Below are 21760 nucleotides of genomic sequence, written 5' to 3' on the forward strand. Positions count from 1 at the left end.
ATGTGTGTGTGTATATATATATATATATATATATATATATATATATATATATATATATATATATCATAATTTAATCACTTTAGTCAAGTTGAGATTTCAAACATTCACTATCACATATTAAAATACATGTATTCACCTTTGGATGGTAAGAATACATGTATTCTCCCAAAAACACATAAATTCGGAATCAGGACTTAATTTAGTGCATGTTTTACTTTAATCAACATTATTCTCTCTCTCTCTCTCTCTCTCTCTCTCTCTTTTTAATTTGTTTATGTTCAATTTTATATACCAAGTTAATTTTGAATTGAAATGGCTTTAAATAGTTTTTGCATTTTATAAAAATATAGTTGCAAATTCTAATTAATAACAAAAGAATATTAAAAATTATTTAAATGAGTATTTTATTTGTATATGGTATCTCTTTTGCAAAGAGAAATAATGAATTCATATATTTATTTAGATTGTTTTTATAATAAATATAATTTGTTTATATTTTGTAAAATATACTTTTTATTGTGAGTTTGATATGATTTTTCATCTAAAAGATAAACTTACATGAAATTAGAAGAAGAATGAATGGTATAAATTGTATAAAAATTCTTTAATTGCTATTGTATGTTAATCGAGATATAATTTATTATGATTGGCAGCCTAATGAATTACCTCTCAACACATAATCATTATATCTTCTTCAAACAAATTTATACAAGTTCACTCATAACTTTAATTTTTTCTCACATTTCCTCCTACATTTATATATTCATGGTTGTGAAATTTTAATAAGTTTTAAATTCAATTTCGATATTAAAAATTAATTCAACCCTTTATATATATATATATATTAAATATATTATTTTTATTTTATTTTTATCTTTGTTAGTTTGTTATTATTATATATGCATATTAGTAAATATATTATTTTATTTTATATTTATCTTTTATTTATGATTAATTTATTATTATTATTATATATATATATAATTAAATTCATTATTTTTATTTTATACGTATCTTTTATCTTTTATCTTTTGATTAATTTATTATTATTATTATATATATATATAATTAAATTCATTATTTTTATTTTATACGTATCTTTTATCTTTTATCTTTTGATTAATTTATTATTATTATTTTTATCTTTTATCTTCTATTATAAATTATAAATAGAAAATTTATATATGTATTCAATTTTAAGAATCAGTATCAGTTTTCAGAATATTCAAGATTAATCCGTTCATCATTTTTCAGTATATTCAACATGGTTTCAGAATCAGGTACCGATCCTGCCTGTAAGACATGGGTATCGGATAAATTAATGTCTCTACTGGGATATTCTCATCCCACAGTCGTACAGTACGTGATTGGACTAACCAAACAAGCTACTTCACCAGCTGATTTGGCGGGCAAGCTAGTGGAGTTTCGGATCTCATCAATGGACACTTATGCATTTGCAGAAGAAATTTACTCAAGAGTTCCTCGCAAGTCATCTGGTTTAAATCAATATCAAAAACAAGAGAGAGAAGCTGTAATGTTGGCCAGGAATCAGAGGACTTACACAATTTTGAAGGCTGATGACGATACTGATGATGAATCTGGGAATAAATCTTCAATAACTACAACTTCATCTGGAATGCTTGACAATAACAGAAAAACGCGTTTCAGGAAGAAAACTGGAGTTCAAGATGACCACGACGATGAGGTGATTTTGAGAAAGGAAAGTGAGAGACAAGTGAAGAGAAGAACTTCCTCCAATGATGTTAATGATTCGGAGTCTGAAGAAGAACGGTTGAAAGATCAAAGAGAGAAGGAGGAACTAGAGCAGCATATGAGACATCGAGATGCAGCTGGGACGCGGAAGTTGACTGAACATAAATTATCACGAAAGGAGGAACAAGAGGCAATTCGAAAATCTAGTGCTGCTGAGCCGGAGGATATTCAAGCTTTGAGAAAGGTTTCAAGGCAAGAATACTTGAAGAAAAGGGAGCAAAAGAAATTAGAAGAACTAAGAGATGATATAGAAGATGAGCAATATCTGTTTGAAGGCGTGAAGGTTTCGGATGCAGAATATGGGGAACTGAGGTACAAGAAAGAGATCTATGAACGTGTGAAGAAGCGCACAGAGGAGGCTGACAATGTGAATGAGTATAGAATGCCAGATGCTTATGATGAGGAATGTGGTGTTAATCAGGAGAAGAGAATTTTTGTGGCTATGCAGCGTTACAGGGATCCAAATGCCGCAGATAAAATGAATTCATTTGCTGAACAAGAGGCTTGGGAGGAACATCAAATTGGAAAGGCAACGTTGAAGTATGGTTCAAAGAATGAAAAACAAGTCTCTGGTGATTATCAGTATGTGTTTGAGGACCAGATTGAGTTTATAAAGGCATCAGTAATGGATGGAGATAAGTTTGATTTTGAAGAGGCGGAAGATTCTCTCAAAAAGTCCAGAGCAATGTCAGCTTTGGAGACACTTCAGGAGGAGAGGAAAAAGTTACCCATATATCACTATCGGGATGAATTGCTCCAAGCTATTCATGATCACCAGCTACTTGTAATTGTTGGAGAAACTGGTTCTGGAAAGACAACACAGATCCCTCAATATCTTCTTCATGAAATTGGATACACAAAGCATGGAATGATTGCATGTACTCAGCCACGGCGTGTTGCAGCTATGAGTGTTGCTGGCCGAGTTTCTCAAGAAATGGGTGTTAAATTAGGACATGAGGTTGGTTATTCCATCCGTTTTGAAGATTGTACATCAGAGAAAACCATTCTGAAATATATGACTGATGGAATGTTACTGAGGGAATTTCTTGGTGAGCCTGATCTAGCAAGTTATAGTGTTGTGATGGTGGATGAGGCTCACGAAAGAACACTCTCAACGGATATTTTGTTTGGATTAGTAAAGGATATTGCTCGATTCCGGCCAGATCTCAAGTTACTGATATCAAGTGCTACACTTGATGCAGAGAAATTCAGTGATTACTTTGATTCTGCGCCAATATTCAGAATTCCAGGGAGACGATATCCTGTTGATATAAACTACACGGAAGCACCTGTGGCTGACTACTTGGATGCTGCTATTGTCACCTCTCTTCAAATCCATGTCAATCAACCTGCTGGAGATATATTGGTATTCCTTACTGGACAAGAAGAAATTGAAACAGCAGAAGTAATCTTGAAGCATAAAACTAGAGGCTTGGGGAGTAAAATTGCTGAGTTAATAATATGCCCTATATATGCCAATCTTCCAACTGAATTACAGTCTAAAATATTTGAACCCACTCCTGAAGGAGCACGAAAGGTGGTCCTTGCAACTAATATTGCAGAAACGTCATTGACAATTGATGGGATCAAGTATGTCATTGATCCAGGATTCTGTAAGATGAAATGCTATAATCCTAGAACAGGAATGGAATCTTTGCTAGTAACTCCCATATCAAAAGCTTCAGCCAATCAGAGGGCAGGTCGTTCTGGAAGAACAGGTCCTGGAAAGTGCTTCCGACTGTATACTGCATATAATCTTGACAATGATTTGGAGGAAAACACTGTTCCTGAAATACAGCGGACTAACCTTGCAAATGTAGTTTTGACTTTAAAAAGTCTTGGTATTCATGACTTGTTGAACTTTGATTTTATGGATCCTCCTCCTGCCGAGGCCTTATTAAAAGCTTTGGAGCTTCTATTTGCATTAAGTGCATTAAATAAGCTGGGTGAGTTAACCAAGGTTGGTAGACGGATGGCAGAGTTCCCACTTGATCCTATGTTATCAAAAATGATAGTGGCTTCAGAAAACTTCAAGTGTTCAGATGATATCATTTCAATTGCTGCTATGCTTTCGGTTGGAAACTCGATATTTTACCGCCCAAAGTACATGCAGACAATGCAAGGATGAATTTTCACACTGGAAATGTTGGAGACCATATTGCATTGCTAAAGGTTTACAATTCATGGAAGGAGAGCAATTATTCAACGCAATGGTGTTATGAAAATTATATACAGGTAAGGAGTATGAAAAAGGCAAGGGATATCCGTGATCAACTGGCAGGTCTTTTAGAGAGGGTTGAAATTGATCTAATATCAAACGAAAGTGATTTAGATGCCATCAAGAAATCTATTACTTCAGGGTTTTTCCCACACTCTGCTCGACTCCAAAAGAATGGATCTTATCGAACTATCAAACATCCGCAGACTGCTCACATACATCCTAGTGCAGGGCTGGCAGAGGTTCTTCCTAGATGGGTTATATACCATGAACTAGTACTCACAACCAAGGAATATATGAGACAGGTGACAGAATTAAAGCCGGAGTGGTTGGTGGAGATTGCGCCTCACTATTACCAGCTTAAGGATGTTGAAGACTAGTATTCCAAAAAAATGTCTCTTAAACATGATATCTACCATTGTTCCTTTAAATATATTATGTAGAAAGGTTTCTAATGGATGATGATAACACTTGTAATGACTACCTTAGTTTGTCTCTATATCATATTTTCAGTTAAAGAAAGAATATACTTAGAACTTCTGAACCTGAAAGATATGTACATCAAACTTTAATTAGACTAACTATAACAGATCATGTATATTTCTAAGGAAGAAACAAATATATTTTATATAAAAATAAATATTTAAGAGATTCAACATGTTAGTATCCCTTAACAACAAATTAAATCATTTTAATTTATTTTCTTAAATACCTTGTTGGATCACAGAATAGTGGATTTTTTTATTGCTTAAATCAAGATTATTAAATAATTTGAAATTATAAAAGTATAATTAAATTTGATATAAAAATTTTATTTTATAAAATTAAACAATAATCTTTTCATTATTTTTATGATGAAAATCTATTTAAGTTATTTATCTATATTTTTAACAAAATGTATTGTATATAATTATTTTAAACAATATATTAAGATTGAGTTAATCGATATTAAAAAATTAATTTAATTTTAAATAAAATATTCATTAGACAATGTAAAATGTAGATACTCTAATGATTAAAATGATGAGTGATACAAAAATTGCTAAGTAAACTCTTTAAATATACATATGATACAGAAAATGTGAAAAGTAGATAATATAAAACTACAAATATGGTGGATATAAAGGTAAATAGTATATTCTCTAAAGAAGGGTGAAAGCTGCACATTTCGATAGATGATGAGACCCCAACATTAATAATAATAGTTACAGTATCTGACTTTCAATAGGAGGGTGAGAGCAATATATACTTACATCTTCAATAGGAGGAATGACACACCATTAACATTAATAATAAAAGTTTTCGAACAATTAGATGATATAGTACCTGCACTTTAAATAAATAATAATAATAATAATAATAAACATAATAGTTAAGGTATATAATATCTTCACCTTCAACAGAAAGGTGAAACAGATATAGTACCTACAACTTTTATAGAAAATGAGATCCATTAGCATTACTATAACAGTTTTAGAATAATAAGGAGAAAAATTAGTAAGTTTACGTGGATTGCAAGTCATATGATCAATAAAAACTTGAATCAATTATTCAATCATTATCTCTATTAACAACAGAAAGAGATTAAAGATAGAGTTAGATATATGTGACTTAACTGCAATAGAAATATGACTTTTGTTAACTATTATTCCGTAGAAGTTTGAAACATGATTTATTTACAACTTTGTTGCACATATCCGAATCTTTCATTTTTGAGGAAAAATTTTCGATTGCCTCCGCCACTACACCACTGCTGTCACCGGCGGCGCTATTACCGTTGCCGTTGGACCATCGTCTACCGTTGTCATTATCAGAGTTCTAGTTTCGATTAACGATCACATGGTTTTGATGGTTTTTGTCAGGTGACCACCATGCTATCAACGACGCCTTCATCATATGTCCTACATGCTCTCAGCGCCTTTTGAAGTTATCGATTTGCGCCTTTTTCCGTCGTGCATTGTGGCATGTCTATGAATAATTCAGAGTGTCGATGTCGCTCATTTTTCGCTTTCAGGTTCATCGTATGTGTGTGTTGTTGCACGGTCCTGTCTACTCTCAAATATTTATTCAGAGCACTGATGTTGTTCTTTTTCCCTTTTTAGATGCCTTGATTGGAGAATCTTGAACTTTTATAGTTTCTCTCTCCTGTTCATATAGGGTTCTTCCACCGTCGTCTCTTTTGACCTCCCTTTTGTCACCATTTGCATTTGACCCGTTCGTATATGTTTCTTTCTCCCATGGAAAAGATGATTTTTGTTAGTTTATTTATGGCCACTATGGCTCTTCAACAATGACCTCTTTATCCACTGGATGTCAACCACACATTCTTCAAAGACCATTTGTAAGAAGAGATTTACATTAAGCGACCTTCCATATTTGCTCCTTAGGGGAGTCTTCTGTGTTGATATTTCGTCTTCTATGTTATTTTGTAAATCATTAGCAATTTTGTGGTGTAGAAACAAATATTTCTATTAAGTCTTTATGACTTATATTAGTAACAGCTTGGTACATACGATTTATATGCACAAGTTTGAGGGAGAACATTAGATATATTATATTTATCTTTTATCTTTAGTTAGTTTGTCACTATTTCATATTTGTATTTTGGATTTAGCCTATATTTCTTCCATTATTAAATAAGTTTAGCTTAATTTTTTTACATAACAAATCATTTCAAAACTATCAATTATTCAAATTTATTTTATATAAAATAAAACCAAAGACAAATTTAAAATATAATACAATTTCATTTTTGCAGTCTCCTTCATCACATCTACTCTAAACTTTCCACATCCTTAAATTAAACAATCTCATTTTTTTCATTTTTTTTCCTTCCCTCTCAACCCCCAACCCAAATCAAAACAAGTGAATAATTAATTACCAATCAATTATGGCTTCTAAATGAAGTAGATCTTATCATGGGCTTTTTTGCTCTTAATTTAGCCCAGATATATAATTAGTCAGGCCCAACACTGAAATGTGCTGTGGTAACCGACCCGAATAGCGATTCGGATCAGAAGATGAGTGACTCGGTGTTCATCGAGTGGAGGAGCTGAGCAGAGGAGTTTGGGAAGTGTTTGGTGGCTTCTCAGATTCTGTTCCTTTGTGAGAGAGAGAGAGAGAGAGAGAGATGACGGTAGCAGCAGGAATCGGTTACGCTCTGGTAGCGTTAGGGCCCTCTCTCTCCCTCTTCATTTCCGTCATTTCCAAAAAGCCCTTCCTCATTCTCACTGTTCTCTCCAGGTATGCACGCTCCATTTCTTTTGACTCGATCTCACCAAACCACAAACGCTGTGTCTTGCAATATCGCAATTCACCCTCGCCATGTTACTCTTTGCTTCATCAGTTACTCTTCGTTGCCAGCTAGGGTTTCATGATTATTCTATTGGCTTCAAATGAAATATTTATGTATTATTCTTATGAAATTTTGTTCTGTTGATTTAATCTGTGAATGCAGTACACTGTTGTGGCTTATTAGTTTGATTGTGCTGTCTGGAATATGGAGGGGGTTTTTGCCCCTCAATACAACCTCTTGGTGGCCTTTTGGAATTCTTATATTCTCATGTGTTGCTTTTCAAGAAGCTCTGAGGCTGTTCTTCTGGAAAGTATACAAGTAAGCTTATATTCCTGTTGTTTTCTTCTCCAATGCTGTGATGTTGTTGTTAGGTTATATTAAAAATATGGTCGCTACACCTCACACCGTTTTTCATTCTAGTCCCTTTATGTAAATGGTAGCAATCTACATTTTAGTCGTATATGAAAAAATTGACACTTTTTTTTTTTCCATTTTAGAATGTACATGAAGAAAATTAGTCCTTATTTTAGTTCCTTCCTGCATTAAGAATTCTATATTTTGGTTCCTAGCGTTTTTGCTTTGGTCCCTTTGTGAAAAAAATTGTAACACTGTTAAATTGTGAACAACTGTGTTGCAGGGACTAAAACGAAAATAGTTTTGGATATAAACGCAAAGTTTATAGTTTAACCTTGCTGTTACTTGATGCTTTTGGAACTTATTTGACAATATGATGGAGTATCTGACCATTTTGTACGAATTGTTTTATTTGATCTGCTATACCAATGTTGCGTTTGTCTATTGATTATTTATTCTATTTTATTTTCCTGTTGATATTTTGTAGGAAGTTAGAAGACATGTTAGATGCCTTTGCTGACAGAGTATCAAAACCACATCTTCTCCTGACAGATAAGATGCTGATTGCTCTGGGTAAGAATATGGGGACTTTCATGCCTATGAAGATTGCATTTGTTTGATCAACTTTGGATTACTTTATTAACTATTTGCTTTTGTCAGCTGCTGGATTAACCTTGATGATAATCCCTTTGTTTTGTTGATTAACTGGATCCTTGATTTAATTTAGTTGTTTGATAAAATGAATAACTTGTTAGATGCTATTGAAAAAAAAAATATTTTCCTTTGGGTATATGATCTGGATTATGAATGATAAACTGTGAGTTTTTAGTAAAATGTATTTTGGTTTTGTTTCACAGCTGGTGGGTTGGGCCATGGTGTTGCCCATGCCGTGTTCTTCTGCATCAGCCTATTAACTCCTGCATTTGGTCCAGCAACATATTTTGTTGACAGGTGTTCAAAAGTTCCATTTTTTCTTCTTTATGGTGAGTTTCCCACAGCTAGTTGTTGTATGCATGTATATGAATAGTGTGGGATTTTACAGCTTCAAACTTTTGAAAACTTTGCCATCTAAGGATTTATTGCATATTCATATAATTTATGAGTTTATATAGAGTTTGGATTAGAGTTGCTTCATGAGAATCTTTGATAGCGTTTTCCTCCTATTAAGCCTCAGATTTTATATATAAACAACAATAGCTCTGATATTTTTTTCTCTTCCAAATTGAGATATGATATTTTTAATATTTAACTTCTCCAATTAGCTCACCGTTTTCTATATACATTGCAGCAACTATTGCTCTTGCATTTGTCACAATCCACACATTCTCAATGGTCATAGCATTTAATGGATACACAGAGGGGAACAAAGTGGATACATATTTCGTTCCCATTGTTCACATTGTTGCAGGAATGGTGGTAAAATCTCACTCTTTGCATTATATTTTTACCCTAAAATTTACAACTGTAACTAGTAACCAGCCATCTTTCTTTGTGGTGCCTGTCTGCTTGAATTTTAGTAGGTTTCAGAAAACATGAGAACTGTAACAGGAAAAAGTCTCCTGTATATACTGTAAATTATATTTATGAAATGATATTTTGGAATGTAACTGTTTTTTTTTATGACTTTTGCCTTCAATTAATGCTTAAACTACATTGTTTTCTTTGACTTGCTGTTTCCTTATTCAGACACTGGTGAATTTGGCTCCTGGTGGTTGCGCTGTTGGCATTCCTCTTCTTTATTTCACTGCTATCTTGACCTTGGTTCATTGTGGGAGGATGGTTTGGAGAAGATTGACAGAAAACCCAATCAGACCAGGTCACTCATAGTAATTGATGATTTTTGTAAAAAGTCGCCCTATACTTGCTTATTGCTCACTATACCTGTTGGAATACGGAAGATAGCAGAAGTTATATTGCACAAAAGGTGTTACCTTGACTTGATGCTCCCATCCTATAATATGCGGGGCTCAAAGTCACCTTTCTTTCATATTTGGCAGTTTTACTTATCGTCATTGTAATTAGGTTCATTCAAATTTTGGTTGCAGAAGCCAGTTTGTTAAAGTATTGGCCGTTTAGTATCTAGAAAATGGAAGTCTACCAGATTAAGAACATGTGTGAAATAATTTCTCCTTAAGTTCCTTTTAAAAGAGAAAAATAAAATAAAAAACTCAAACTAGTATATCCATGAGTTCTAATAAAAAGAAAAATTAAAATTAGCTTCTTCATCACCTTTTTTTTAAAGAAATAGTTAAAATTAGTTTCTCCATAAACTAAAATTAACACACGTATATAAGTCCAAAAATAAATTTTTATAGAAATTAATTTTAGACGTAGTGTTTTGAAATTTCATTTTGTCAAATGTTAATTGGGTATATAACATTGAGTGTATGTATGTGTTATCTCGTTGAATTCATTCTTAGTTACTTTATGAATCTGCCTGTTTGTTATGGGTTTCAAATTCAAATCTGCTACAGCCAGGTATAAAATATATTTTTAAGCTGGAAATGTTACATCCAAGGAGCACCTAAAAATAGATATACAACACCAGCTCTTAGCTTGTTGAGACTTCTAATAAAATATTCTAAAAGCACTTGTAAAACTGAACTTTGGTTTTGTTCAATAACAATTTGCTAGAGCAATTTTGGAAAATTCATATGGCCCGGAGGCTTCGTCCACCTTCCAATGAATTAAATTATCATATGCTTTTATTAAAAAGTTAACAATTAGGAATGCAAAGACAGAATGTAATATCAAATAATTGTTACTTTTCCTATTTTCATTTATTTAAATGATTTATTAGTTTAACAGCTAAGCTAAAAAGTATAATTTTGTAATCTGTTTTAAATATTGTATTAAATGAACTGATACATTTTTAAATATTGTATTAAATGAAGTGCACTAAAGTATGTGTATTGTACCAAAAAAGGATAAGGTATATACTTCTTCAGTTGTACTTGAGAAAGTCTACCTTAGGAGGCTTCACCATTCAAAATCATGGTAACTCTGTCATTCTGATATTTAATATCAAGCTTGCTCATGACCCTGTTTGGAGAAATTACAATCCGTGCACGAGTTATTAAGAGATTCCTCCAGCATGAACACATCACCATTAAACTCTGAATCAAGCCCTTCACGTCCATCAAACTCCTTCAGTCCCACCACTGTCTCAATTGAAATCTCAGGCTCTTCTTCATCCAAACAAAAATCTTCTCTAACCAATACAAGGTCATAATTTGACTCATGATCCTCATTAACAACATTCTTGTCAACACATAACACTTTGTTGTCATCTTTTGTGCCTTTCAATGCAACTTTCTCATCATTCATCTTTTGTGCACATGTCACCCTGCATACACTTTCATGGACTTTGTTACTGCTTTCCTTTATCCTTGGTGCCATTGATTTACCACCAAACACAAGCCCTTCCCTTGGTGAGATACAAAACGGGCTCCCAGATTCCTCAAAACTCCAGCTGAATTTCCCTTCATATGGCCAAAAAAGTGGTCCATCAGCACTAAACTCTTTCATGTCTTCAATTTCTAAGAGATGTTCCACTGAAATGTTGCTTAGTGGAGTTGAAGGGTTCTCAGATGAGAATCCATGATTAGACTTTGAATCTGAGATCCACTCGGACTCTTCACTTTCAAGAGAGAGTAAAGAATCATCACAGCTGAAGTCACAGTTGATGCAAATATGAGTGGAGCTGTTGCAGCAACAAGGAGAATCTGTAGCAGTTGCATCATTCACAGTTCCAGTCAAACTCATTGTAGTAGCTCTTCTTGTTAACAACAGCTACTCACTGCTAAATTGGACTAATCAGAGATTACCCTTTGAGGATACATATTTGTTTCAAAATCACAAAGGAAAGAGAAAAGTCAAGAAAACGTTCAATGTTATAACACTCATTACAAACATTATGAACTGAGATGAAAAGTTATTTTCCTTAAGTACCTTAGATTCAGTGTAAGGAGCTAATAATGACAGTGTTCAGTCCATTGAATTACACATATAAAACTTGCCAAATAAACCAAAAGAATACATCATAACAATAATAATTAGGTTTAGTTTTTTTTTGTATTCCCACGCAATTATTATATTTTAACCTCTGAATTTAGAAACTAGAGATTTTAACATAGACTTTTTAGCTTGTCTCAGTTCTCATTTTTAATAAGTTTTGATCTTTAATTTTGTCTTTCAAAACTAACATTACTCAACATAGGTAGAAACTGAAATATAAAGATTTTATAAAAGATCAAACAAGTAACTAAATCTAATAGTTAAACAAACTCACGAAGTTAAAGGAAGAGAAACTTCCCAATAGTGTAATTACATTGAATTGAAGAGTGTGATATTTGGAAAATAATTCATAAACTAATTATGCATGATCTGCTGTGTCAACTAAGATCTAAGCTTATATGGCTGTGTTGGAACTAAACATTTTGGCTGATAAACGCATTCATGTAAAATAAATGAACATACAAAAAAGGGATCAAAGCTACCAAAAGACATTATCAGATAGAAAGAAAATCATAAGCCACTCAGCAGCAGCTTTTTAGTGAGGCAATGATTTTAGCCTTTGGATTTTAATTTGATGACAGAAAACTATAACCCATGACAGATTCAGGCATATTGGAAAAAACATCATATGGAAGGAAAAAAAAAAACTGCTTTTATAAAACCCATTACCTTGCTTCTACTCTGGAAACCACACCACATGTTATGAGTTTGATCAAAGAAAGAGAAATGAAAAAAGAAAAAGAAATTTTTGGGTGAAAGAAAATTCCCAGAGAGAACAGAGCACAGTACTTAAATAGCAAAGATGAAAAGGTAGAAGAACACTGTCTTTTACTTGCATTGTAGTGTTAGAAATTCAACCAAAAACAAAACAGAATTTTTTTTTGAGTTTTGTGCTCTCACTAGCCATGCTGATGTCTCACAGCTAAACTCCATTGGTGAATTTAATGGTCCACTCATTGTTGGCCATTTATTAATTCTTGAAGATTATGATCAGACCATTTTCCATTTCATTAATTTTATTTTAATTCTTCACTTCAAGTCCAGAAGGGGCAGGGATTTCTCACACCTTTTTTTTTTTTACAAAACATTGATTATTTTCTTCATCAATATTTTTATTGTTATCCTCTGCTTTTTTGTTCTTTTTTAACTTTTTTTTCTCTAATTTTGTACTTTCTATGTTTTTCTGTAGTTAATTCAAATAAAAAAAACTGTGGTATTAATTTCCTTTTTTTTAGTGTTATATTTTATTTAAATAATGATACTTAGACAACATTTTTTTGACAACATTTGAACATTATCTACGTGCCATTTTGTGATTGGTCCAAAATGATGTTCATGATTATTATTATTGATTATGGAGTAATTTTGGACCAATCACGGAATGACACGTAGATGATGTTTAAATATTGTCAAAAAATGTTGTCTAAGTATCATTATCTTATTTTATTTATTTATTTATTGTTAATTAAAATCCAAATTAAAACAAATTTTTGGCATCCAATAACGACCAAAAGACACCGCACTGTGATAACAGAGGCACTGCTGAATCAGGCGCATAAAACCAAACAACATGGACAGAACATTATTTTCTAATTGATTTACATGTTTTTGTCCAAAAGCCTGAAAAGGAAAAGAACAATCTTCATTACAACCAATGAACTTTTTGTTTTCACTTGTATACTTTTTCCCTTTTTAATTTTAAAAATTATTATGTAATTTTGAATAATTTATAGTTTCATTTGGAATAATTTTCATGTAACATTTTTTCATGGGAGTTGAAGATTTTGACATCGAAAGGAAATATGCTTTACAATTTTTTGAAATTTCACACTAAATATTTTGTATATTGGTTATTGATGTGAAGTATTCATCGATCACTACTAATTACTTTTTATCAAATGAATGATATTTATAAGGAAATTTCTTCTTAATCACTACTTTTTATTTAGAATAAACTCAAATTTATTTAAAATGTTGGAAGGTTTAGTAATATTATATTAATTTATTACTTCCTATTAGATCATTTAGTTTTCATAATAAAATTATATATTTTTTTCATTGAAAGAAAGATAATATGTCTCTACTACTTAATTATTCCTTATAAAGCATGCATATGACATTTAAAAAAAACAAAAATCAAGAACTATATGGGATGAGTTACAAAATTTTCAGTAGATCCCTTATAGATGAATTTCACAACTAGTAGACAAAACAAGTAGATGAAACATGCAAAACCAGCAAACGATTTCATGTATCATAAACAACAGAAGACCAAACTATAAACAATACCAGAAGGAAGAAGAAAAGAGTTTTATCAAATCATTTTATGAAAAAATTTAGTTTGACTATAAAGATAATATTAAACTTAAGCAATTCATAAATACTTTGATTTTTTTTGAAAAAAAAAAAGGATTTTACGTAATTTTAACCACAAATGCCAACATAATAAGAAAAAGAAATAGTAGTGAAGAAAAAACATCATTAACTTGCTTGCTTATACTCAATCAATAAATAACAAAGTTTCTTAATATAATTAAAAAAAGAGATAAAAGAATCACAAATTACGAACAATTGAATTTTTTTAAAGAATTCAACAAAAAAGTAATTATACATTATAGCTTATAGGTTAATAGATATACTCAGTATCCCGATTTAAAAGTACTTATAGGATATAATCAGTATCCGATAATGGATGTACTAAAGAAATAGGGTTTTACCAGTCCCAGTAGAGCTTGTGATGAACACGGATTTGCCCTGAGGGATGGCAGACTAAATATGTTTATGCTCGTTCCCCCTTTCTATTGGAGTGAAGGTTAACCTAATGTTAGCATTTAGATCCATTTTCAGCCCTGGTCCATAAATGCCACCTTTTCCTGGAATGAGAATAAAATAATTGGACTATCGACTCCAAATATGTTGAGATAACACTGTTAGCATTAATCATTATGTTCAAAATATTGTTTCTTTTAAAGACTAATTTTTTTTTTTTAACTTTTTCCTCAACTTTTAAAAGATGTAAGATTATTAGGTGTACCGAAATAAGCTTAGTCAAGATCTAAAGAGAAAACATTATCTTCTACTTGTCCTATGATGCTAGAGGTTAAACATCAACCAAAGCATTGGCCAAATAAATAAAATTCAAGCTTCACATGCTAAGGTCTAAAAAATAAAAATTATTAAGTTCCCTCAAAAAATACAATGATCTACATCAATTTGTTGAGATAATATTATCATTGCATCTAAAGTGACTGGAAGGGTTAGAGGAAAAAAATGTATTTAAATGGTGTCTTTGACATCGACTTAACTAATGTGAAACTATCAAGTGTACTGGAACAAATCCCTCAATTAAGATCTAAGTAAAATGAGAGTTTATCTTTAGAATCATTTTTTAAATTCTCTAAATAACGACTAAGGGAATGAATATCAAATATATTAAGATAACGTTATTAGAACCAATCATTAAAAAACAAATCTCAAATTTATTGAGATCATTAACATCATTAGTTTCAATCATTCGATATTAGAAATTTAAGATGAATTAGAAATCTCATATTACATAATTAAAAATGGATAAAATGAACAATATATTAGTAGAAGAGTCCATAAACTCATAATTTTAAGATTTTAGATAAAAATAATATTCTAATATTTTATATGGGTTTCTTCACTACTCATTGGTACTGAATTTTATGTCACCCATAACAAAAACTCATAATTGATGACAGTAATTATATAAAATAGGTGAAAAAATCCTAAAAGCTTAACCATGTGTTTGGATTAAGCAATAGAAACATGAAAGGCGAAGAAGTGCGCTGAAAGTTTGTAAACCAACGTAGTCAATTGCTAAAAACAAAAAATAAAAATAAAATATTAAACCCTCTTTCTGCATATGCGTAAGAAGAAAAGTGCAGAAATTGCCTTTTTCTTATTTTTATAATAACTTATATTAGAAAACTATTTCATAATTAATTAAAAAGATAAATATAATTAGATAAAATATAAGAAAATATTCATTCTTTATTCTATTATAATAAAATATATTAATAAAAATTAATTCTAAGAATATATTTAATTAATTAATTTTATTAAAAAATTATTTATCAGCACATCAGATCATTTACCAACTTTAATAAATTTTACCTTCATTTCTCATCATCTTTCTTTAAATCCAAACAAATTCATTTTTATCTCTTTCTCTTCAAAAGGGTTGATTACCACTAAGATACTTGAGAAGAAGATTATTAAGAATTGTAATCTAAGTTAGAATGTCTCATTATGATTAAAAATGAGTATTATATATAAGTAAAATAACAAAAAAATAGTGTATATAAGAATAATAATTCATAAACTTATTACTTTAAGATTTAGATTGAGAAGGATGTTCTAGTCTTTTATATGAATTTGTTCACAACTTATTGATAATGAATCTTCTAATGTCTATCCTAAAAAATCTCGCAATAGTATCAGTGTTGAGTAATCTGCTAACAACTTTTATGAATACGGTATAAGATAGATGAATAATTCTTAAAGTTTAAAGATTAGTTACCACTAAGATATTAGAAAGACTCAAACTTGAGAGAAAGATTATTAGGAATTTAAAGTGAATTAATAATTTCACATTGTGTAAAAATAAATAATATATATATATATATATATATATATAAAGAAAAATTATATTTACATTATTTTGATCTCGATTTTTAAATAAATTGAACTTCTTATGTGTGGCAATAAAGTAATTATCTAAGAAACTAAATATTGAATATCCATTTTCCATTTTTATATAAAGTAATTCTTGATTAGCTGGAAGAGAATATTCCGTTGTACGTACGTAGTCGTTTTGCATGGATTTCCTTTTGTTGACCGAAAACGTGAATAAGAAATAACAGCCCTAAGAAAATGGCGGTTCTCAATTTTCCAACTCATAAATCCAAAAATAGCATCCTTTCTCATTCCTATTCTCCATTTCTCAGCATTTGCAATTTAGAATTCCCAATCTCCTACGTTTCTCTTGTCTTCCCATGGAGATTGGGTAACACAACGTAACTCAGAATCATCACAACCCCTTTGGATTATCATACATTACTACAACAAACGCATACCATATTGCTATTCTTTTTCTTATCATTCATTCCTATTGTATAATCCAAAACCCGCTTCTTCTCCTTTCTTTCAAACCAACGTTGTTCGAGTTATTCAAACCTATCATCCATGGGAAGCTGCATTTCAACGCAAGGCGTCAGGACACGCAAGAGGGTCAAGCACATCAGCAAGCCCTCGTCGCCACGAGCCCACGCCCACGGGCACGTGCCAGAGCAGACCACGCGGAGGTCGAGCGTGGTGGCGCCTAGGTCGAGCGTCACGGCGCGTCCGCTCAATGTGGTTGCGAACCCGAGTCCAGGGAACATATTCGATAAGTACCAGTTCGGGAAGGAGCTGGGTCGTGGTGAGTTCGGCGTGACTCACCGCGTTGTGGATTTGGTGAGTGGCGAAGCGTTTGCGTGCAAGAAGATAGCGAAGACGAAGCTGAGAACGGAGATTGACGTGGAAGATGTGAAAAGAGAGGTACAGATCATGAGGCACTTGCCTCGACACCCCAACATTGTGGCCTTCAAGGAGGCTTATGAGGACAGAGATGCCGTTTACCTCGTCATGGAACTCTGTGAAGGTGGCGAACTTTTTGATAGGATTGTTGCTAAGGGCCATTACACAGAGCGTGCTGCTGCTAATGTTGCCAAAACCATACTTGAAGTTTGCAAGGTACCTACCTCCCCTTTCGTTCTTTTCTATTTTGTCTTTTTTCTGAATCTTGGTTTTTTGCATGGGAATGGAAATGAAAACTAATTACGTATGCATTATGAGGATCACCATGCATGATTTCAGGACACACATGTTGCAGTTTTATCACCGTGTAATAGTTTCTTGCATGTACTTTGTGAGATAGGCTGTGTTTTATTGGGTGTGTTGAGACAAAGTGCAACATATGGGTTTTTTGTTTGCTTTAGAAATATAACAGAATAAGATAAAATACAATTAGAAGAAGGAAATTATCTTTGGAAGCCTAGAGAGGGAAAAGCGATAAAAAGATTGTTTTAATTGTTTCAATCAAAAAGGGTTAAAGGGATTGGTGCAAAGTTCAACTATTCTTGCAGAAATAACGAAGTTAAAGAAAGAAACACTTCAGTTTTTGTGCAGACATGCATGCACTTTCGCAGGGTGGGGAATAGTTGAACTTGAATGTGACTATTTCATGAAGGGCATGATTTCTGGAAGTGTCATGCTATTCTGTCCTGTCTTTTTCTTCCTTCTTGGAAGCTAAAACTAGAACTTGTGATCTTATTTCTTATTTTCCATTTATCTCCATTAGTATAAACATTTTTTGGGTACATTTTGCAGGTGTGTCATGAGCACGGAGTAATACACAGAGACTTGAAACCTGAAAATTTCTTATTTGCAGATGCAAGCGAGAATGCTGCATTGAAATCAATTGATTTTGGCCTTTCTACCTTCTATGTTCCTGGTATAGTTTACTTTATGATTTTACCGGAGTACTACTACTACTACTATCATTATTGCATGGCCCTTTTCACTGTTAATATCAAACAAAATAAATAACCAAACTTTACCATTTGGTGACAGGTGAACGATTCAGTGAAATTGTTGGAAGCCCTTATTACATGGCTCCAGAGGTTTTAAGACGAAACTATGGACAAGAAATTGATGTCTGGAGCACAGGTGTAATTCTTTATATTTTACTTTGTGGAGTTCCACCCTTTTGGGCAGGTAGGTCCCGTTTTGATTCATTCATGTGAACTAAGCAAGAAACTAAAGCCAAAGTCCCATTTCAGAAAGTTTAATTGTTTCATGGAGTTCCTTCTGATGATGGGATTATTACTACAGAAAGCGAGGAAGGGATTGCACAGGCGATCATTAAGGGTAAAGTAGATTTCACAAGAGATCCTTGGCCTAAAGTTTCTGATGAAGCAAAACATCTAGTTAAGCGCATGCTTGATCCAAGTCCATTCACACGGATAACAGTTCAAGAAGTTCTTGGTATGTGCTACAGATTTCAGGCAAAAAATAATTCTGTTTTCTTTATATTTTTTAAAGCAATGCATTGTTTTTTATTTGATCACATGGAAAAACTGTGCTGATAGTTATGTTCTTCCTTGAAAAGATCATCCCTGGATACAAAATAGGGAGCATGGTCGAACTATTTCTCTTGGAGACCAAGTGAAAATGAGGATCAAGCAATTCTCCTTGATGAACAGATTCAAAAGAAAGGTTCTTAGAGTAAGTTTTAGAGTCTGCCTCTTTAACTATAGGTCAGTAATATTTGCTACCTTAAATTTAGAGAAGCATTGCATACGTAAATGGGTGTTCTCCTCAGGTGGTAGCGGATAACCTGTCAGATGAACAAATTGAAGCGTTTAAGAAAATGTTTGATATGATGGATAAGGACAAAAATGGAAACTTGTCTTTTGAAGAGCTCAAAGATGGTCTTTCAATGATTGGACACGCCATTCCTGATCCTGATGTCCAAATGTTACTGGAAGCTGTAAGTGTTTAACATATCAGAACAGCATAAACACTTATTTGATACTTCTATTTTCTCTTCAATTATACCTTTTCTTATCACATCATGTTATTTTCAATATCTAAAAATCAAAAGGCATGCATGCATGCATGCAAATGTGTGGGAGAAGAACTCTGATCGTATACATTGATAAGAAAACACAACAACTCTTTCAAAGTTCATAGTAACCTTAGCAAAAAATTCTCTTAAAACCTTGTCTATATTGCTCATGATGACAACAGGCGGATGCTGATGGAAACGGCACCCTTAGCTATGATGAGTTCATCACAATGAGTGTTCACCTCAAAAAGATCGAAGGTGATGAGCATCTCACTCAAGCATTCCGTTACTTTGACAAGAATCAGACCGGATATGTTGAGTTCGAGGAGTTGAAGGATGCCTTATCAGATGATGAGTCGGAAGTGATGAACGACCAAGTGATCAAAGACATTATAAATGATGTTGACTTGGATAAGGTAAGAACTGCTATGAAGTAAAACTTGTCCTAGTTATAATATATATAAACCTTTCTTAAACATTGGTTATGCATCTAACTGTTTGCTTTGTTTGGTGAAGGATGGTCGAATCAGTTTTGCGGAGTTTAAGGCAATGATGAAGACAGGAGGAGATTGGAAAATGGCCTCTCGTCAGTATTCAAGAGCATTGCTGAATGCATTAAGCTTCAAGATGTTTAAAGACACTTCTACCAAAGTGTAAAAACCAACTATATTTCATGAGGGGTAGGCCAATGTTCTCAGTTAATGCCTCCTGAAACAGGTCTAAACTCACGTCACATCATATATTAAGCGACCTACTGTGATATTTTGAGCTGTGTACAGTTTGGTTGCTCGATGGAAGCCGGCATGGAAAGAGAAATGAGCTCTTGTCATGTTGTAATCTCTGTTAACTTCATTTTTTTTCATTGGTTAATTGTTGTGGAAATCAGATAATCATCAACTGATATTGGAATTTGTCTTGGAAATGGGACATTATAAGAAATGAAATGCAGAAATAGTGACATTTTGGTTAGAGGTGGTGTCGAGTTTTTTCCTCCATTATACATGAAGACTTTCCAATTACGCGTAAAAACAAAGAAAGTTTTAGATATGATATTAGATGTACAGTAAATATTTGTGCAGCAAAAATGGTTTATTTGACCACACCAATTATTTGAGATGTATTTCACCACATCGAATTCGGCTTGCTTGTTATGAATTGATGTTTGTAATGCTTTGTATAGAGAAGCCCAGTTAAGTGTGGTGAGCTGCATGTTATGTAACACAGTGTAGTTAATAGATTATTTTACTATACTAATATAGCAGGGAATCCAAACACACTTTAGTGGCGTAAACAACTGACATTTGGAATCACAAAATGTATTTTTAAACATTGCAATATTACACCAAACGAAGAACATGACTGGTTGGATTCAATTGAAGTGTTTCCTAAATAAACGTTTATTTTTTCTGTTTTCAACTTTCGTATGACAATAATAGCAAAGAAGAGTCTACAATAACTAACCTTAAATTTTGTATCTTTCACAAATAGGTTGCCACTTTAAAGTTTTCATCAAAATCAATTTTAAAATTCATAATTTTTTAATTATGAACTAGCCTGTTGGAGATGGTTACTATCATTGAAACGTTGTGCTATGTTGGCTGGTCTGGTGGTCTAGTGATCTAAAAAGGCTTCGATTCGACAGTCTTCTTAAAATATCATTTTATTCTTAGAGAGAACATATATGAAAATAATTACATTAGTTTAGGTGAGTAGGGAATGTTAGTTCCACTGTGTGAAGCTAGTTTTAGGGGTCTTGAATTGCTACTTAAAGGACAATGGTAGATCAGCAAAGGTGAACAACAACAATAATAATAATAAAATAATTGATCGTATGATTTTAAGTACAGGAGAAAAATATACAAAATGAGGACATTTATTTGTAATTTCGTGGAGTATTTGGTCACATGGGTGAGCTAACAATTGCTGGAGATTTTGGCACCGGAGTGAAAAGGTTATCTATATTAGTTGCTGATACAGAAGAGTTCTTCCCAGGTGCTCTGTAAGGAGGTGGTTTCACAAAATTAAAACAAAGAATCTGCGGCTAGACAGATGGAATATTAGTCATAAGAATGCACGTTAGGGAGTCCACATCAAATTAGTGTGCTTCACGTTAGCATTAGGCCATGTTTTTTTGTTAGTGTTGCTGTTCACAATGGCCCCATTCCCCCAACAAACAGGGACCACGGTCCAAGGTGACCATCAGTTGGACCAGGATGCAAATAATTGCAATTCTATATGTAGGGTTTATCAGTGTAATTATGTACAGGGTGGTTGATAAGCATCTTTCTCATTGATTTGATGTTTTTAACTGCACCTATTAGTTCTCTACTATGTTGTTTAACCAAATTTTTAATTGAAAGTACATTAAAGAATCACAACACATTTAACCGTTAAACTTCGAAGTAACGAATCGATTCCTTTTTATTAACCATTTTATACTCGTCCAACATAAAAGGGAATACAAGCA

General features: G+C 32.6%; 3 protein-coding genes and 1 pseudogene across 4 annotated transcripts; 3 read left to right on the forward strand and 1 right to left on the reverse strand.

The window, feature by feature from the left end:
* The first annotated feature begins 1224 nt into the window (after nucleotides 1-1224).
* LOC106778476 lies at nucleotides 1225-4498 on the forward strand (annotated as a pseudogene).
* Nucleotides 4499-7008: 2510 nt separating this feature from the next.
* LOC106776165 (gamma-secretase subunit APH1-like) lies at nucleotides 7009-9751 on the forward strand. The gene is made up of 6 exons (XM_014663522.2): nucleotides 7009-7234; nucleotides 7449-7604; nucleotides 8128-8213; nucleotides 8498-8623; nucleotides 8929-9056; nucleotides 9327-9751. Exons 1-6 carry the CDS (start codon nucleotides 7122-7124, stop codon nucleotides 9465-9467), a joined length of 750 nt encoding a protein of 249 aa, XP_014519008.1. The 5' UTR covers nucleotides 7009-7121; the 3' UTR covers nucleotides 9468-9751.
* A 725-nt stretch (nucleotides 9752-10476) lies between these two features.
* Nucleotides 10477-12696, reverse strand: LOC106776174. 2 transcript variants are annotated; one of them, XM_014663536.2, is made up of 2 exons: nucleotides 12327-12696; nucleotides 10477-11439 (listed from the first exon to the last, which is right to left on the reverse strand). In XM_014663536.2, exon 2 carries the CDS (start codon nucleotides 11403-11405, stop codon nucleotides 10665-10667), a length of 741 nt encoding a protein of 246 aa, XP_014519022.1. In that variant the 5' UTR covers nucleotides 11406-11439; nucleotides 12327-12696; the 3' UTR covers nucleotides 10477-10664. The 2 variants fall into 2 exon arrangements, with proteins under 2 accessions (XP_014519022.1, XP_022634114.1); XM_022778393.1 differs by having other exon boundaries at nucleotides 10477-11468.
* Nucleotides 12697-16597: 3901 nt separating this feature from the next.
* On the forward strand, nucleotides 16598-20203 carry LOC106778483 (calcium-dependent protein kinase 24). The gene is made up of 8 exons (XM_014666457.2): nucleotides 16598-17417; nucleotides 18054-18177; nucleotides 18297-18440; nucleotides 18558-18710; nucleotides 18835-18950; nucleotides 19048-19215; nucleotides 19476-19709; nucleotides 19810-20203. The coding sequence occupies exons 1-8, from the start codon at nucleotides 16869-16871 to the stop codon at nucleotides 19948-19950; spliced, it is 1629 nt and encodes a 542-aa protein (XP_014521943.1). The 5' UTR covers nucleotides 16598-16868; the 3' UTR covers nucleotides 19951-20203.
* The last annotated feature ends 1557 nt before the right edge of the window (nucleotides 20204-21760 follow it).

The sequence above is a fragment of the Vigna radiata genome, chromosome 2, assembly GCF_000741045.1.
Source record: "Vigna radiata var. radiata cultivar VC1973A chromosome 2, Vradiata_ver6, whole genome shotgun sequence".
Lineage (NCBI taxonomy): Eukaryota > Viridiplantae > Streptophyta > Magnoliopsida > Fabales > Fabaceae > Vigna > Vigna radiata.

Bases quoted from the DNA above. Each gene is read 5' to 3' on its own strand.
- LOC106776174 (XM_014663536.2), bottom strand. From the start codon at position 11,405: ATGAGTTTGACTGGAACTGTGAATGATGCAACTGCTACAGATTCTCCT.
- LOC106778483 (XM_014666457.2), top strand. From the start codon at position 16,869: ATGGGAAGCTGCATTTCAACGCAAGGCGTCAGGACACGCAAGAGGGTC. The intron at 17,418-18,053 runs GTACCTACCTCC...TACATTTTGCAG, and splicing joins CCATACTTGAAGTTTGCAAG to GTGTGTCATGAGCACGGAGT. The intron at 19,710-19,809 runs GTAAGAACTGCT...TGTTTGGTGAAG, and splicing joins ATGATGTTGACTTGGATAAG to GATGGTCGAATCAGTTTTGC.
- LOC106776165 (XM_014663522.2), top strand. From the start codon at position 7,122: ATGACGGTAGCAGCAGGAATCGGTTACGCTCTGGTAGCGTTAGGGCCC. The intron at 7,605-8,127 runs GTAAGCTTATAT...GATATTTTGTAG, and splicing joins TTCTTCTGGAAAGTATACAA to GAAGTTAGAAGACATGTTAG. The intron at 8,624-8,928 runs GTGAGTTTCCCA...TATACATTGCAG, and splicing joins TCCATTTTTTCTTCTTTATG to CAACTATTGCTCTTGCATTT.